At 38.3% G+C, this 13,725-nt stretch overlaps 1 protein-coding gene across 5 annotated transcripts in view; it reads left to right on the plus strand.

Moving 5' to 3' along the window:
• Nucleotides 1-13,725, plus strand: part of PPP4R4 (protein phosphatase 4 regulatory subunit 4) — an 87,733-nt gene that overhangs the window by 34,960 nt on the left and 39,048 nt on the right. For all 5 annotated transcript variants that reach the window (XM_036315765.1, XM_036315767.1, XM_036315766.1 and 2 more), the window contains 4 exons: nt 7,110-7,257; nt 8,263-8,336; nt 10,453-10,559; nt 11,586-11,693. In XM_036315765.1, the coding sequence (XP_036171658.1) occupies nt 7,110-7,257; nt 8,263-8,336; nt 10,453-10,559; nt 11,586-11,693 (437 nt within the window). The remainder of the gene's footprint in view (nt 1-7,109; nt 7,258-8,262; nt 8,337-10,452; nt 10,560-11,585; nt 11,694-13,725) is intronic.

Below are 13,725 nucleotides of genomic sequence, written 5' to 3' on the forward strand. Positions count from 1 at the left end.
GGCCCATCTGTGAAGCAATGCAAGCTGCTGTGGGGCCTTGGGCCTTCTTTTGGAAGTTCTGGGTCTCTCTGACCCAGCTGCAGTTTGTTAGATAATTTTCAGATTTCAAAGGGCCAGGCCTTTCATATGCAAAAGCCTCTGCTCACAGCTTGGGTGGGGCAGGGTCTCAGGGGATCAACAGGGCGGAGCAAACAGCTATGGCTGCTCCTCAGTCCTACCCTAAGAGGCTCCTCTTCTCAGTGTCCCGGTAATCTCCGCAAGCACCTCTGAGAGAAAGCTGCCCTCGAGTTCTGACCGATGCCAGGCAGTCCAGTTTCTCCCCGTATGAGTCTGGATTCCCAGAGACTCACCCGGAACTGGAGTTCAGAGCAGTTGGGAGCTTCAGACTCCCTCCTGATTGAAAAAGACAACCATGTCCTCAGTTGCCAGCCCTTTCCCTGTGAGCCTCCGTACCTCTGCACTTTACTTCCACACCTCCTCTGAGTCTCAGTGTGCTTTTCTCTTTCCTTCTAGTTGTAGAATTTCCACTCAGCCAGCCTTCCTGTGGTTCTGGATGAAGTCCGTTTTGTCTTTTAGTTGTTTTTTTGAAGTGGTTGTGCGAGGCCGCAATTTCCGGTGTTTACCTATGCCGCCATCTTGGTTTCCCCCCAATTGTTTTCTAATGATGTGTTAGGAATAGTCCAAAACTTAGAATTAAATATTCGGCCGAACACTTCTAATGCATCTTTTTATTTAAATTTTGAGTTCTTCAGCGCTCTTATTCCGCTGGGGTGAAAGTATGTTCACAGTAGCAGATCTCCATTTTCTACCCATGTTTTCTCTGAAGGCACTCTCATTCACACCCAAGGCTTTACGTATCATCCATATAAATTCTATCTATTGAATAAAAATTCTCTTATTTATGTCAGACCTTTTCAGAGGGTCAGATCTGTAAATACAATTCCCTGTTTTAAATCTCTATTTGGATGCCTCAAAGGCATCTCACAGTTAACAAGTCCAAATGGAGCTCCTGGGATTTCCCCTGGCCCCCTGGGCTTCCTCCAGTGACCCTTGTCCTAACCTGCTTCCTCCACTCTCCTCATGGGGAGCACTGTCGCTCATCTGGTTTTCAAGCAAGGATGTTGGGAGTCATCCTAGATGCCATCTCTTCCTTCACTACCCACATATACAATCTTGTTTATTTTATATCTTAAATATTTCCTGAACCCATCCACCTCTCCCCAACCACTGCCTCCACCCTAGTCCAAGCTACTCTGAGGGTTTGCTCACGTAAATGCAATAGCTTCTCAAGGGATCCTTGCCCACTCCTCCCTCCCATCCCCCCTCCCTCACTACTTCCTGACTCTTTTTATTTATTTTTATAACAGGCATGACATTTCAGAGCATTTAAAATGGAATATTTGAATATTCTTTTGCTTAACCCACCTAAGGCCCTGCAGTTTGTGTCCGTCTGTTTCACTGGCCTCAGCCCCTCCTCGGACTGTGCTCCTGGCACACTGACCTCCTTTCGGTTCCTGAATGTGCTACCGTGCTCCTTACTTCTCCGGGCTGTGCACTCTTTCTTTCTTACTCTTCTTGCATTCCTACCTCTTGATTCCTACTTTTGTCTAGTTGTTTCTCTCTTTTCTCTTTTTATTACTTCTCTATGATCCTCAGAAGAGGTCAGGCCACTCATTAGAGATTCTTATGCCATCTTGTACTTCTCATCCTTAGCTCTTGTCACTGTTGTAATTACAGTATTAACAGATACATTGCTAGTCCTGCTTGTGCTAAGTCTCCAGCACCTAGCACAGTGCCTTGAATGTAACTAAATAAATATTTGTTGAATATTTAAATATGTATAAGCAACAGGAATCCCGCAAACGTAGGGAAGCAAGCCTTTGACTTTGACCTTTATCCAATTTCCCAGAGCACTTAGTTTAGTGCTGGTACTTAACATAGCTATAAATGAAGTTAAAATTATATTATCAGAATTAGATTTTTATTAGAGAAAGATTAGGATAGGAGGGAAAATTATCATTGAATGACTGCAAAGAAAGCCCTGTTTTCACTTGCTTATAGAAATTTGCCATACTTTATAATGCTCCCCACCCCAGAAAACAGCTTATAATTTTTTCTAAAACAACTTTAACTAATTAAATATAGCTATAATGGATCATTTGAAATAGTTACTTATGTCTATTATATCCAGTAAATAGACATTTCTTTGATATGCACATCTTTTACTTGCAGCATTTTAAATTACTGTTTACATTTTAAGCTAAAATTATGAAATTACATGATTCTACTTTATTATATGTAAAAATGACTTGACAGAGTAGTCTAGCTAGAAGTTCAGTTTCAAAGTCATTGTTTTGAAATGTGTTTGTTTGGCGTTGTCATGATTTTGCACGGCGGATACTTCATTACACATTTACACAGTCATCTGATAGTTGTTACTGGTATTGGTATTTCCTTAATGGAAAGAGATCTTTGGAATATTCCTAATTGTACCTCCTCATGAACCTTGCGAGTCACTGAAATACAGATTTATAGAAGAGTAAACATGGCCCCTTTATTCCTGTTTACTGTCTCCACTTTATTTTCTCTCTGAGTTTGATTTTCATTAATGTTGACTAGATTCCCCCCCACCTTTTTTAGTGGGGAACATGGCAGTTAGTGACAAGGAAAAGAATGAGCTATCGTAGTTAATTGTTAAAGGTGTCTTAGAGTTGGCATGTTCCAATTATTCATATTTAACTCAGTTTTAAAGTCTTTCATTAATACTATCATTTTATATAATGAAAAGTGTTGTTCACTGTTATTGCTACTAAAAATTCCCACATTTATGATCCTCAAATATTTTCTATGTCCTTGATCTTCAATATCTTAATATTTAAATCCCTGTTATTTAATTTCAAAATAATCAATGATGTTATTTCATATACAAAGATTCTTTATAATTTTAGGGCTCCTTTACTTTTAACCAGCACCATGTGATTACCAGTTAATTTAGCTTCCAAATGTGTGCATCTAAAATACTTGTTCTTTTTGAAATAAGCCAGTGATTTATTTATTGCTTCTGTGTGTTGTGTATTATAAAGAGAAATCTCTTCTTGATGCATATAACGCGGGTTTATTGGAGACAGAGCATTTTCCTCTCTGCAAGGACTGCATTACATCACCTTATAAAATGCTTGCTTCCACCATTCATACTGCTAAAGAAGCAATTCAACACAGAAGTGGCTAGTATACTTCCCTTCCTTGAATCAGAATAGCTTTTGACATTTGAAAATGTATCATTAACTCATTTATAAATGGTCTCATTTCATTTTTGAGGATTCAAGTTGGAATGCCAGCCACACAGTAGCATTAGGAGGAAGGGTAACTGGCACTGAGGCATGCACTTAAGCAATAGAGGAATTTACTTTTCAGTGTCTTCCAAGGCCCATGAGGATGCACACTTATTTACCCAGAGAGTGTGGATCTCACTGTTTGTCCAGAGGTGTGACTGTGGAGGAGAATACTGATGGGTAAGTATCTGACTCTTACTGTGCTATGTTTCAGAAAGACGTGTGGAAGTCAATGGGCTTTTAGCAGTGATACAGTCTCTTAGTCTGTGCTGGTTTCTTAACAGTGGACAGTCCCAGATGTTGAAGCCAGCACAAGAGAAAACCCAAATCCTGATAAGACTTGAGGATTTTTTTGAAAATTAAATGCAAAATAGTTGGGGCACATGTTGCTGCGGGGTTCAAGACTGAGTAACGCAGTAGGAAGATAAGAAGTTGGAGAGCTTCTCATGTCCTCTTTTGCAAAACGTTTGCATATGTACAAACCCAGGACTCTAATGCCTTTTTAAGAGGGTGCAAAATTACATCTCTTGGAACTTAAAGCAGCAGACACATGTGAACCGGAATGTACACTGTGGCCCCCACCGTTACTTTTAATCTTTCTTCGCAAAGTACTTTATGTTTCTCAATAAAAGCTGTGCCTTCTGAGACCTGTGAGTGATGCATCCTGGCCACATAGAATCTTTTGAAAACGTTTTCCAAATCCAGGTTGTTAGTGTGGAGTTATGTTTGTTTAGGAAACAGTAAAGCAAGGAGATACGGGAGGCCGATTTTAGAGACCAATTGCTGCTTCTGCTTCTGCCATATGGTTTCTTCTCTTTTTCTTTCAGCCAAGAACTGTTAAGATCCACAATTGCCTGTTGGTTGAAAAGATTCGTAAAATAATGTTTGTGCGTGCGATACAAAAGTTTAAAGCAAAACAAAACAAAATAAAAATCAGTCACCTGAGCCCTAGCCAGTTTGGCTCAGTGGATAGAGCGTCGGCCTGCGGACCCAGGGGTCCCAGGTTTCATTCCGGTCAAGGGCATGGACCTTGGTTGCAGTCTCCTCATCGGCCTGGCCCTGGTCAGGGCTTGTGCAGGAGGCAACCAATCAATTTGTTTTTCTCACATTGATTGTTTCCTCTGTCTTTCACTCTCTCTTCCACTCTCCCTAAAAATCAATGGGAAAAAATATCCTCTGGAGATGAATAAATAAATAAATAAATAAATAGCCGCCCTGATGTTTGATAGGCCTTCTGGGAATTACCGTACCTCATAAACATAGGCCAGAGTGACACTGCCAGAGCCCCCACACCGCCTGGGGAAGGCTTAAGATCGACTTAAGCCATCCATGCCTCACTCAGTGGTGAGTGGAAATGCAGAGCCTGTGAGGAAGAATTCAGCGCTTAGATTTGGCATCATGCTCACAAGGGTTAGAGTTGCCAGTTCCTAGCTCGCTGGCCTTCAGCAAGATGCTTGAGGATTCGGAGTTTGTTTCTTCTGCTGGAGAATGACATGCTGTAGAACGTCTTCTAGCACAATGACTGGCAGTGGTCCCACCAGGCTGAACCAAGGAGTCTAGGTACACGGTCTAAATCATGGCCACAAAGATGCTGGGGTAGACCATGGCAGGAACACCTCCTAGTGACATGATAGTAAGAATGCATTTCTGTGCGATCCATTTTGGTTTTGCCTTGTGTCTAATTCTACCAATCCCTAATCTTTAGGACTCACCTCAAAATCTCTTGAAGCTACTTTTTAGGAGATGTGGATAATGTGTGTGAAGGGGAGGGCATCAACAGCAAAAAGCTTAGGTGAAAGGGGAAGAGATATTCAGTCATCCAGCCATTATAGCAAATGCCTGCTGTGTGCTAGGACCTGGGGCTACGGCAGTGAACAAAACAGACAAAAAGCCTGGCAGTCATAAGCTTATGTTCTAGATGTGGGAGATAGGCCATCCACAAATGACTGTTGGATGATGGAGATAAAACACCTGTAAAAGGGGTGGTGAGAACTGGGGCACGGCAGTGGCTTTCAGGTTAAAATAGGGCTCATTGAAAAGGTGATATTTAAACAGGCTTGAACGAGGTCAGGAGCCAACCATGAGCAAGTCTGGACAAAGGGGGCATTGGGAGCAAATCTGTACGTCACTGCAGGGACTGCCTTTTCCTCTGAGCGGGCTGTGAAGCCATTGGGGAGTTTTGAACAGAGAAGCGACATGATCTGACTTACAAGACTCTCTCTGGGGGCAGTGATGGAATCAGGGACTAGTTAACAGATTATTGGAGTAATTCAGGGTGGAAATGATGGTAGCCTGGATCAGGTGGTAATGGTGGAGGTGATAAATGGTCAGATTCTGGATCAGGATTGATTGGTCATGTGATTTGGTGCGTGAGGGTCTAAGATGTGTTAAGGATGACCTCAGAATTTTTGGGCTGACAACTGGAAGGGCTAAGTTGTCATTTACTGTTTACTGAGATGAAAGTTGGAGAAGAAGGTGCTGGGAAGAGATCAGTTCAGGTGTGGCCAAGATGAGATTCCTACTAGATAGCCTAGTTGTAGAGAGGGGATAGTTGGATGTACAGTGGCCATTATTTAATGCTCAATTTACACAAGTTGGTAATTCATAAAAGTTCTGTTTAAATCTCTAAGAAGACAGTATTATAATTCACATTTTATATATTAGGAAATGGTGCAGAAATATGAAGTTTCTTAGGCTTACAGATCTGAAACCTTGTTTTGTGGCTGCAAGTTCCACATTGTTCTACTAACTTTACTATGCTAGTTATAAAATAGTTACTCAGTTTTATAATTGCCATAATTGGTTAAACAAAGTACATCACATACCCACACTCTCTCTTATCTAAAGTATAAATAATATATTTGAAAAGGTTTATGTGAACGTTTGTTTTTTTTAACTTTTCCATGTGTTGAAAACTAATATTCTCACGTAGGCTTTAACTTTGCATGTATATTTAGGATTTTTAAAAAATGGTGAATGGAGATGGCAATGAATATAATTTTTAAAAAACATTCTTATATATAAACATTTTTTCTTTTAATAGCAGTTTACTTTATGATAATTTATGTTCCTGTCAGTTCTTTAAAGGGGAAAATGCATTTTCAAATCTTAAATGCATTTCTTTTTTTAGAGTCAAATGTATGTTTATTTTTTGAACCAGAAGTTCAAGTAATAAAAACACATGTGATTGTCTGAGCTTTGATATTATTGTTCTAGAAATGATGGCAAACTGTACAATACAGATAGCAAAATAGAAGTTGAAATCTATCAAAAATGCCTATTTTACTATTTAAAGGTTTATGTACTTCTATAATTTTCATCTGTAAAGCAATGGAATGTTTATTTTATCAGTTCCTAAGGCATTTAAACTTTATGTGGTCTAATGACTTAAGTGATCAGGAGTAGATTAGTATAGCTTTCTTAAATAAAGCAAGCATATATATTTTTATTGATTTCAGAGAGGAAGGGAGAGGGAGAGAAAGGGAGAAACATCAATGATGAGAGAGAATCACTGATTAGCTGCAATCTGCACACCCCACACTGGGGATTGAGCCCGCAGCCCGGCCACATCCTCGAATGGGAATCCAGTTGTGACCTCCTGGTTCATAGGTTGAGCTCAACCACTGAGCCATGCTGGCCGGGCCATACATATTCTTGGAAGTCATATACAGTTATTTGTGGAATGTGACTATGTTTGTTTTTATGACCTTGGATTTTTAAAACTTACAGTTTATGCTCTCTCACCTATATAATAGCAAACTCTTTCTGATTTTACAGGAAGTCCTGCATGTTGCAGGTGTGGAAATGCAGTTAACAGCTGCAGTATCATTTTTGACCATTCTACACGAAGAATCAGTGTCAATTCATACGTATGCCCACTCCTTCCTCCAAATCATTCTACTGCATCTGGAGCACAGGGATGCAGGTCAGGAGCCTGGCACGCTTCTTTCGTTAGTTATTTATTGCTCTAAATGATCATTTAGCATTAGTTTGGCTTTCACTTAGCATTATTTTCCTATGTTATTTTAAACTCATGTGGTCATGATGATCTTGGAATCTTGTTAGTCTCATGAGGACAACGAGTGGGGTCATGCTGTCCAAGAGTTGGTCATTAGTGTGACTAAAAATAGCCCTGGCTGTTTCCTTACAAAACCCACGAAGTTCAGTATCCTTGAAAGCTGAAGACCCATTAGTTCATCTTACGATTTACACTTTCTTCTTAGAGTTTTTGAAGGTTTACAGCATTTGTGTTTATAATATAACTGTACAGCAAAAATGCACAATTTGGGGTAAAGATAGCTCCCCAGTATTATTATTTTTAAAATATATTTTTATTGATTTCAGAGAGGAAGGGAGAGGGAGATAGAAACATCAGTGAGGAGAGAGAATCATTCATTGGCTGCCTCCTGCATGCCCCCCACTGGGGACTGAGCCCACAACCTGGGCATGTGCCCTTAACTGGGATTGAACCTGGTACCCTTCAGTCCACAGGCTGACACTCTATCCCAGGGGTGGGCAAACTTTTTGACTCGAGGGCCACAATGGGTTCTTAAACTGGACCGGAGGGCTGGAACAAAAGCACGGATGGAGTGTTTGTGTGAACTAATATAAATTCAAAGTAAACATCATTACATAAAAGGGTACGGTCTTTTTTTTTTTTTTTGTTTTATTCATTTCAAACGGGCCGGATCTGGCCCGCGGGCCGTAGTTTGCCCACGGCTGCTCCACTGAACCACCAAATCAGATAGGGCTCCCCAATATTATTTTTAAAGATATAAATGTTTGTTTTCTAAAATAAAAATAGAGAAACTTCTTACAATGGTAGTAATTATTATTCCATTTTATCATTAAGTAATATTGTAGCAAATAATGGCTGAGTTGAAACTAGACTTGTGAGATTAAATTTCCATGTTTTATCTGTGTCAATCAGGTGTCAGCAATGCATGGCTGGAAACTCTTCTGTCTGTGATAGAAGTGTTGCCCAAAGAAACCCTAAGGCATGAGGTAACTCTTTTCTTTTGGTGTGTGTGGGGGAGTAAATACTAAGTCACTCCACAGTTTTTCTTTTTATAGAAATGGCATTTAAAAGAAAGAATAAAGTTATTTCCCACTCTGAAAGCAAAGCATGGTAATTATAGAAAATTTGAGTAATACAGAAATTAGTAAGGAGAAAAATCATGATTCTGTACTTAGCCACTTTTAACATTCTGATATATTTTCATTGCAGATTTCCCCCTTATGTACTAGTATGGTTGTTGGCCATATTAATGATCATTTAGCATTAGTTTGGTTTTCACTTACCATTATTTTCCTATGTTATTTTAAACTCATTTGGCAGTATGTACAAAATATTTTACTTACTTGTTAGACATTTAACCCTGGTTTCAGTATTTTATTATCAAAATAAGGCAGTAATGAACATTTCTATAGAGCTTTTCCTGTTTTTCAGATGATTTAACTATAGCTTTCAAAAAAGTGAAATTACTGGGTCAGAGAGCATTAATATTCTTCAGCATCTTAACTAGCAGCATGTGAAAATGCCTGTCTCCCTGGACTTTTATCAGCAATAGTGTTGCAGTTTAACTTGATGGGCCAAAAATGGCATTACATTTTAATCAGAATTTTAAAAATTAGTCTATTTTATATATTTCTCATATATTATGTCACTTTTAATTATTCGTTTGGAATTGTCGAAGAGTATCATTAATTACTATTTGTATGTGCTGTTTATCTATCAAAGTTGCCAGTCCTTTGTTATGTTTATTGCCAGTATTGTTACCAGTTTGTTATTTGCTTTTTAATTTTCGATATTGTTCAGTACATCCTTCTCTGAAAGCTTTAGTAAAGTAAGATGAGAGAGTACGAAAATTAGAAAGGAATTTTTTTCTGTAATGAAAGGTTTTTCATCCTGAGAACATTATCCCTATATGTTTTTCTTTTCAAATATGTCATTGTTGAAAAAACCCAGTAATCTGTCAGTAAAATGTCCTCTCTGGGCTTTATGAAGTGTCTTCATCCTTTGCCCTCACACAATTTATTGTCCTTTCTCGGAGGACAAAACACTTGCTTGAAAATGGGAAGATTTACCCATTTATAAGGATGCTTGTATGCTTGATGCCAAAAATCTAGATGATGACACCTATTTAAATGTTCAATGTAATGTTGATGTGTATTATTTATATATTTTTTGAAGAGTGGAATGTGGTAGAATGCAGTTTTTACTCTAGAATGCCATCTGTTATTTAACGTGATTTTAAATATTTTAAATATGTGTTTTACTTTATTTGAAATGTTTCACTTTTAAGTTATATTTATCATTATGTGCTCAGTAATTCTGGCTACTTTGTTGAGAGGAATAAAGTCAGTTTATTAGAGTCATAGAATTTTAGAACTTGGAGGAATTTGCATATGACATATTCTGATTTCCATTTTAAGTAGATGAGAAATAGTACGCTGACTTGGACAAGTTAAAGAGCTGGGACCAGAGTCAGGATCTGATTGTGATAGTTCTTCACAATCTATCTTGCTGTTGATTTTTTGAGTGCCCAACATATACATATACATGTACATGTACATATACATATACATATACATGTACACTGTCAAGTAGACTTGGGTGTTGTATTCAAATGACAGAATTACTTAATAGAATCTATTTGAACCTATAATTTATGTTTTGGATTACTTCAGAATAAATATGAAAATTTATTTAAGGGTAGATGGCTAATAATTTGCTTTTTTTCTTTTGAATATATTTCCCAATTATACTTTAGGTGCTTACAGACCATTGCAGAATTCACCATAAGCTTTAATGCAATCTTCTTTGTGCATAATTGTTTTTAGTTACTTAATTTATCACCATCTTTATCATATGTATTTATATATTTATTTATATATTTATATATTTATTTATTTATAATAAATATTTATATATATATATCCCAGAAGACAAACAAGGTGATCTAGGTTATGAATATCCATAATTTCTGCATTTCAAATTATAATTCAGATTCTTTAAAAACATTGAGAACATAAAACTATTCTTTGAAGAAAATAGTTGACATTAGTGTCAAGAATATATAAAACTTTGTGAATTTGTTCTCTCAATCTTTCTCTTCAGATTTTGAATCCACTTGTTTCCAAGGCACAACTTTCCCAAACCGTCCAGTCTCGTTTAGTTAGTTGTAAAATTTTAGGAAAATTGACCAACAAATTTGATGCCCATACGTGAGTATTCATATTAACTTTTTGTCTACTTTATAAAATTAAATTGATTAAAAATGAATAATAACTGTGTGACTAACAATAGATTTGTATTACTCCATATTGCATACAAATTTAGCTGTTTTAACTTTATAGAATTCTTAGAAGTCTACTTGTTCAGATGCATTTCTTTTTGATCTCATCTCTTTTCAAAATCAATAAGGTTAACTTTTGCCCTGCTGGTGTGGCTTAGTGGTTGAGCGTGGACCTATGAACCAGGAGGTCATGGTTCAATTCCTGGTCAGGGCACATGCCTGGGTTTTGGGCTCAATCCTCAGTAGGGGACGTGCAGGAGGCAGCTGATCAATGATTCTCTCTCATCATTGATGTTTCTATCTCACCCTCTCCTTTCCTTTATGAAATCAATAAAAATATATTTAAAAAATAAGGTTAATGTTTCTTCTATTTTTCATCTTAATCTACCCTGTCACATACTTAGTGTAGTTTTGAGGATAAAATGGCATTATTGTATAGACTTCAAAAATTGATAAACATGACATAAGAACAGGCTTTCTGCTTTCTTCCATTATTATTATGTTACAAATTCATTATTTTGAACAATGCATCTTAGTTGAGGTTTTATAGGTTTATAATTTGTATGCTACTTTCTACCCAAATGATAAATCCCAAATGGAAAGATGGAATGGAGTGTAATTATGACAAAAGTTAAAATATAAAATTGCAGAACATTTTGGTTGATGGTTTGGTAGAATCAGATATTCTATTTGCCTGCAGCCTTTTTTATCTTAGCTAAATGTTTAACTGCCAATCCAAAATTAACCATTATTTTAAAAACAGTCATATACATAATTTACAGTTACTGATAACATCCAAATGTAATCACTTATGTAAAAATACATTGGAAACTGTAAAGCTTTATATTAAAGTATATTTGTTATTATTAAGCTAAGATTTTGATGATAATTGTTTGAAAATATTAATTATTCCAAAACACTCACCCGTTTACATGTTTCTTTCTTCTCCTCTAAGCATTAAAAGAGAAATACTTCCCTTGGTAAAATCACTCTGTCAAGATGTAGAATATGAAGTTCGATCTTGCATGTGTCGGCAATTAGAAAATATAGCTCAGGGCATTGGGTAAGTATACTTTCAATTTCTTATGTCATATTCTTATTTCTGGATAGTCAAGCATACGTATCCTTGTTCTGTTTTCTATGGAAGCATGTTAATGAAAGGCTAAACTTTATATTATCTTTAAGAATGATTATAACAACAAGTACCTCCTGATGTGTCTGGATTAAAAGAAATAAAAGTGAAAATGCTTAGCAATGTGGGTAGGCATTCAATTAATGTTAATCTCTTTCCTTCTCACCTTAAGTTACTTAGTTATCATTCCAAACGCCTAAATCTAGGAAGGGAAAATGTTCTAATATAAACTATGTGTGCAGTTGTATTTATGAAAAATCATTTCCCTAATTTTAATCTCAGAAGCAACTTTTGGTGATAGGTCTTCTAAGTCTAGGTTGGCTCTGGACCATTGCAGCCATAATTAATTGTCTTGCCTAGATCTGTGTTCTTTAACCAGTATTTAAACCTGTTAGGAGAACACACTGTTGTTTTTTATATTCTATCTTTTTGTCACCTGGTATTTTGCCACTGTTAAAATTGGGCAGGTCATTGTGTGTTCAGATTTGTGTTCTGAAAATTAATTTAGGATTATTGTTTAAAGATTAATTTATAAAAGTAAAACTAGAAAGAATCTACCTAGCTTATCTAAAGTGCTTAGAGTAGTGCCTGACACCTTGTAAACATTAGCTAAGTGTTTACTTCTATTATTATCTCATACATCTATATATATAAAGAGCCAGGATCCATAACGTCTGCAACAACCAAGGCACAACTGAACACCGGAAGTCAGTGCTGGGTCACCACGGCAACCCAGCACTGACTGTAGCCAGTGCGGTTCAGTGACCCAGCACTGACTGCCAAGGGGCCTGCGGATCAGGCCTGGAGAGAGGCTTGCAGAGAGAGAGGCAGGGTCTGATCTGCAGCCTCTATGGCAGCTGTTGATCAGCCATTGCCTTTCTCTTTCTCTTCGGGTTCACCAGCAGCCGTGCCTATTTCTCTCTGGGTCTCCCCGGGGGTAGGGGGGACTGCTGATCAGCCCCGCCTCTTTGATCAGGCCCAGAAATAGGCCTGGAGAAACCGATCAATCAGAACCAAATCTGGGTGAAGTGCCAGGAGCCAATGGCTGTCTAGGAGGCAGAGCTTTTGATGCTGACTGGTATAGAAACCAACCAATCAGAACCAAATCTGGGTGAAGTGCCAGGAACCAATAGCTGCCTAGGAGGCAGAGCTTTTGATGCTGACTGGCATAGAAACTGACCAATCAGAACCTAATCTGGGTGACCTGCGAAGGCAGAACCTAAGGTGGTGGCTGAGGAGGGGTTTTATGGGAAACAGCTGTTTGGTGTAAGGTGTAAGAAAGCGGTTCAATTTTTTAATGACCACTTTGTCAGTATAGTGCATATGGCTGGCTATCAGTCCAGATATAGGGATTATGTGTTTTTGTCTGCCAAGAGCATCTCCTCCTGATGAAAAAGGCTCCCCCATTTAAGCAATCCTATCCTATATAATCTATCTATACTAATAAAAAGGTAATATGCTAATTAGACCAGGTTGACCAGCCATCTTCCGGATGTCTGACTTCCTTCCGGACAAAGCCATGTGGTGGGGGCCAAGGCAGAGGCAGTTCGTTAGGGGCGATCAGGCCGGCATGAGAGGGCAGTTGGGGGCAAGATCAGGCTGGCAGGGGAGGGCAGTTAGGGGCGAGATCAGGCCAGCAGGGAAGGGCAGTTAGGGGCGATCAGGCAGGCAGGCAGGTGAGTGGTTAGAAGCCAGTGGTCCCAGATTATGGTCGGACATCCCCCAAGGGGCCCCCAATTGGAGAGGGTACAGGCTGGGCTGAGGGGACCCCCCTCCCCTGTGCACGAATTTTGTGCACCAGGCCACTAGTTTTAATATAAACAACTAATTCCTTAGACTCTCTAAAATTGGAATAAAACAGGTAAAAGATAAGCAAATTTTTAATGTATATTGTAGAACTCAAAAAGATTGAGTTTGCCGAAACCGGTTTGGCTCAGTGGATAGAGCGTCGGCCTGCGGACTG

This window comes from Myotis myotis, unplaced genomic scaffold (assembly GCF_014108235.1).
Source record: "Myotis myotis isolate mMyoMyo1 unplaced genomic scaffold, mMyoMyo1.p scaffold_m19_p_60, whole genome shotgun sequence".
Taxonomy (NCBI): domain Eukaryota; kingdom Metazoa; phylum Chordata; class Mammalia; order Chiroptera; family Vespertilionidae; genus Myotis; species Myotis myotis.